The 5,062-nt window shown below is 34.8% G+C and overlaps 1 protein-coding gene across 1 annotated transcript; it reads left to right on the top strand.

Moving 5' to 3' along the window:
* The first annotated feature begins 514 nt into the window (after positions 1-514).
* Positions 515-2,887, top strand: LOC107846808 (9-cis-epoxycarotenoid dioxygenase NCED2, chloroplastic). Its single transcript, XM_016691094.2, has one exon. The coding sequence runs from the start codon at positions 806-808 to the stop codon at positions 2,594-2,596; it is 1,791 nt and encodes a 596-aa protein (XP_016546580.1). The 5' UTR covers positions 515-805; the 3' UTR covers positions 2,597-2,887.
* The last annotated feature ends 2,175 nt before the right edge of the window (positions 2,888-5,062 follow it).

Below are 5,062 nucleotides of genomic sequence, written 5' to 3'. Positions count from 1 at the left end.
TTTAGCCATTTCACAATAGGCTTTGGCTCCTTCTCCATTTTTTGTTATTTTAAAGTTTTTGTTGTTTCATTTAAAAAAAAAAAAAACATTGGTCATTTTTCTTATGAACAAGAAATTTAGTTTTTTTCTTTTTTATTTCACTACCACATTTTAAAAAAATATATATATATCAAGTGATATAAGCATTATATCAGTTTGATAAAAGGACTGTATATGAATGTATAAGGATTTTTTATTTTTTTTTTGAAAAAATGTATCAATATGATATAAACATTGTATTAATTTGGTGTGAAGGTTATATATGCATGCATAGGTTTTGTCTATTCTGAAAAAATATATTAATATGATATAAGTGTTATATTAATTTAATATAAAAATTATATGTGGAGAAAAGAAATAAAATAACTGAATGACTATTAAATTATATTAATTTGATCAGTTAATTATAATGTGACAAATTAATTAAATTCTGATCATTTATCAGTTTCCTTTCCCCTAAAATCAATACTATCATTCTTTTCATTGGATATCAATTAAATCTCTTTCCTCCACTGCCACCCCCACCCCTACGCTTACCCCTACCCCTTATGTTGCTCTCAAGTGACCTTCTCACAAATCCACCACGTGCTCTTCACTTAGATGTCTAAGGTGGACCTTCGTTCCCCTCTTTGGCATACACACTCCCTTTTTTTTCTCAAACACCTCCTATTTAAACCCTCTCTTTCCCTCTTTCTCCCACAAACACCCCCTTCTTTTTCTTCCTTCACTTCTCTGTTCAAAAAATCTAAACAGACAGAAAAGGAAAATGACTTCTACAACTGCAAATTATACTACTTGTTGGGCGAGAACCGGAGTTTCCGGTTCTCATCCCTTCTCACCGTCTACTTCTTATTCTTCCGTTGATATTTCCCTTCCTTCAAAATCCATGAGAAATCTCACTAGAAAAGCTAAAATACATTCTGCTCTTCAATCCCCTGCTATACTCACTTTCCCTAAACAAAAAAATCCATCAAAAAGACACTCAGAATCTCGACAACAAACAACGCCTGATTGGAATTTTTTCCAAAAGGCAGCAGCAAAAGCTTTAGATATAGTGGAAAGCGCGTTGATATCACGCGAACTCCAAAACCGACTTCCTAAAACCGCCGACCCACGGGTACAAATTTCCGGCAACTTTGCTCCGGTGCCGGAGCAACCTGTCCGGCATAATCTTCCCGTTAAAGGGACGATCCCTGATTGTATTAACGGTGTTTATGTCCGTAATGGTGCTAACCCGTTGTTTGAACCGGTTGCCGGACATCACCTTTTTGACGGTGATGGCATGGTTCATGCCATCACCGTCGAAAATGGTTCAGTGAGTTATTCTTGCCGTTTCACTGAAACACAAAGATTAGTTCAAGAACGTGAATTGGGTCGCCCTGTTTTCCCAAAAGCCATTGGTGAACTTCATGGTCATTCTGGAATTGCTAGGTTAATGCTCTTTTACGCTCGTGGACTTTTCGGGCTTGTGGATCATAGCCATGGCACTGGAGTAGCTAATGCCGGATTAATTTACTTTAATAATAGGCTATTAGCAATGTCTGAAGATGATGTCCCTTATCAAGTTCAAGTTTTGCCTTCTGGTGACCTTGAAACAGTTGGAAGGTACAATTTTGATGAGCAATTGAAAAGTACAATGATTGCTCACCCGAAAATTGATCCTGTTTCGGGTGAGCTTTTTGCTTTGAGCTACGATGTAGTTCAAAAACCGTACTTGAAGTCTTTTAAGTTTTCTCCGGATGGGGAGAAATCGCCCGACGTTGAAATCCCATTGGATGTTCCTACCATGATGCATGACTTTGCTATTACTGAGAATTATGTTGTAATTCCCGATCAGCAAGTTGTGTTCAAGCTTCAGGAAATGCTCAAAGGTGGTTCCCCAGTGATCTATGACAAAAAGAAGAAATCCAGGTTTGGAATTCTACCCAAAAATGCTAAAGATTCTGAGAATATAATTTGGTTAGAATCACCCGAAACGTTCTGTTTTCATTTGTGGAATGCTTGGGAAGAGCCAGAGACGGATGAAGTAGTTGTCATTGGCTCATGCATGACACCACCAGACTCTATTTTCAATGAATGTAGCGAGAATTTGAAGAGTGTTTTGTCAGAAATAAGGCTCAATTTGAAGACTGGAGAGTCGAGGAAACGAAAAATAATTCCTTCATCAGAACAGGTTAATTTGGAAGCTGGAATGGTGAACAGGAACAAACTTGGTCGAAAAACACAATATGCTTATCTAGCTATTGCAGAGCCATGGCCAAAAGTGTCTGGTTTTGCAAAAGTGGCCTTATCAACAGGGGAGGTTCAGAAACATATGTATGGAGATGGAAGATATGGAGGTGAGCCATTATTTTTACCAAGAAATGTGAACTCAGAGAAAGAAGATGACGGATATATTCTTGCATTTTGCCATGATGAGAAGACATGGAAATCAGAACTCCAAATTGTGAATGCCATGACTCTAGAATTGGTGGCTACTGTCGAGCTTCCTTCAAGAGTTCCATATGGCTTTCATGGGACTTTCATTAGCTCAAAGGACTTGCAAAATCAAGTATAGTACCACCAAAAATTATAGGTATATACGTACATATTAGGATGGTAGAAAGGGTGGTATAATATACGTACAAGTGTGTTATAATTGAGGAGATATGTATAATCTTTCTTGGAATTGGGGATTGGTGTTCGTGGAGTGTTGAGAAGGGAGATTTTCAGAGACCAAGCTTGAAGCTTGTAGGTCTGTAGGTAGGATTCGGAAAGCTCAGATGGTTTCTGGTTTCTTTCTTTTTTGGCCAAATATAGTACTTATTTTGACATTGTGAATGAGTGAATATTTATAGGTATTGCAGTACCCGGGTGCAGCTCCTCTCCAGTACCTTTGTTGTCCAGTTTGTCCAGTGGATTTATAATCTGCTGACAGCTGGACAATTATACATCTAAGAGTGTAGAATTAATTAGGCCAAAAAGCTATTTTTACCATGGTTAAAACAAAACATTATGTCTGGCATCAAGAATACCGCAAATTATGCAGAAAATTATGAAGAAAAGTTTTTCTGTTGTAAAAAGATTTTCTTACCACGAAAAAAAGGGATTTCAGCGGGAAATCTCAATAACACTCGACAGAAACAAAACTGTTTACAAGGTTCAACAACAGAAGATTGCAAAGAACAAGAAAATTAGTTGAAGAACAATTTTATTTTCTCGGAAAAAAGTGACAACACAAAAGCAGGTTATTCGTTGCTTTAAACTTTTTTTATTGCTGGAAATGTTTGTATATAGCTGCAAATGTTGATGTATAGAAGTGTCTATCACATGTTTGATAAAATGCCTTAACTAGACTTTTGTAGTAATCAAACTATTTAACATCGCTTTAGCAATCACCAATGTAATATACCTCTGAAATTAACCTTTGTTTGTGAACTTGAACTATTTATTATTCAATAATGAATGAGTAAGACTTTTTGAACATTATTCTGGATATTTTTTTTAATTGGTTCACTCCATGTTTCACATTAGAGTTCTTTTAACTATAAAATTTGCTGATTATTCTCTTGTTTATATTCTTTGTATTTAGATTTATGGACATTGGATCTAGTGAGTTTCAAAATGGATGTAATGTGCCTATAAAACTTGGGATGGAGTTTGATTTGGAAGAACATGCATATGAATATTATAATCAATACGCTAGTGCAGTTGGTTTTAGTATTAGGAAAGAATATGCTAACAAAAATAAAATTCAAGGGTATGTGACTTCAAGAAAATTGACATGTTATAAAGAAGGGTATAGAAACAAAGACAAGAGATGCAGCAGTTCAAATAAAAAGAGATGAAACTAGAACAGGATACTTAGCTCATATTATTGTTTGTCGTCAGTCAAGTGGAATGTTTCGCATCACTTTATTTGAAGAGAAACATAATCATCCTCTTGCTCCTTCTTCTTTGGCTCATATGTTGTCCTCATAAAGAAAGATAAAAGTTGCTCAATCATATGAAATCGACTTATTAGATGATTCAGGGATACGTCTTAAAGCTTCATTTGATTAATCTGCTCGTCAAGTTGGAGGACAATCTTTTCTAGGTTACACAAAGAGAGATCAAAAAAATTATCTTCGGGATAAAAGAAAAAATAGTTTGAAACGTGAAGTGGCTCGGAGTTTGATTGATTATTTTGAGAAAAGACTATTAGAAGATCCTGCTTTTCGGTATTCTTTACAATTAGATGATGATGGTTTGATAACAAATATATTTTTGACCGATGCAAAGATGATAAGAGATTTTAAGATTTATAGAGATATTGTGTCTTTTGACACGACATATAGAACAAATAAAGAGTATCGACCTTTGGCATTGTTTGTTGATTTAAATAATCACAGGGAAATGGTTATATTTGGAGCAACCCTTTTATATGAAGAATCAACTGAATCTTTTGAATGGCTTTTTAATGCATTTTTTAGGATGTCTGCAGATAAATCATAAACAATTTTTACTGATCAAGATTCTGCAATAGTTGCTGCTATCTCATTGGTAATGCAACAAACATATCATCGTCTTTGTGTATGCCACTTGGAAAAAAAATGCATTTAAACATCTTAATCATATCTTTAGAGATAATGAGTCATTTCTAAGAGATTTTAGCAAATTACTTTATGATTATGAGTATGAGGAGGATTTTTTAAGTGCGTGGAAGGAAATGCTTGAGAAATATGATCTTGAGGATAATAGTTGGTTAAAAAATACGTTTGCAATAAGGGAGAAATGGTCCATGACATATGGAAGAAATACATTCTCAGCAGGTATGCGAAGCACACAATTAAGTGGGAGTTTTAATACATCTTTAAGGGGATATTTAAAATCTGATTTGGATATTGTTCAATTTTTTTAAATATTTTCAAAGATCGGTTGATGATAAACGTGTGAATGAGACTAAGTCAAATTTTGACATGACTCAAAGAATACCTATTTTAAAGGTTAAACTTTCTTTATTGATTCATGCTAGGAAAGTGTACACCCCAACTATATTTAACAT

Source organism: Capsicum annuum, chromosome 8 (assembly GCF_002878395.1).
Source record: "Capsicum annuum cultivar UCD-10X-F1 chromosome 8, UCD10Xv1.1, whole genome shotgun sequence".
NCBI classification, from domain to species: Eukaryota; Viridiplantae; Streptophyta; class Magnoliopsida; order Solanales; family Solanaceae; genus Capsicum; species Capsicum annuum.
Note: the sequence above shows the minus strand (reverse complement) of the source record. Positions and strands in the feature narration are given on the sequence as shown.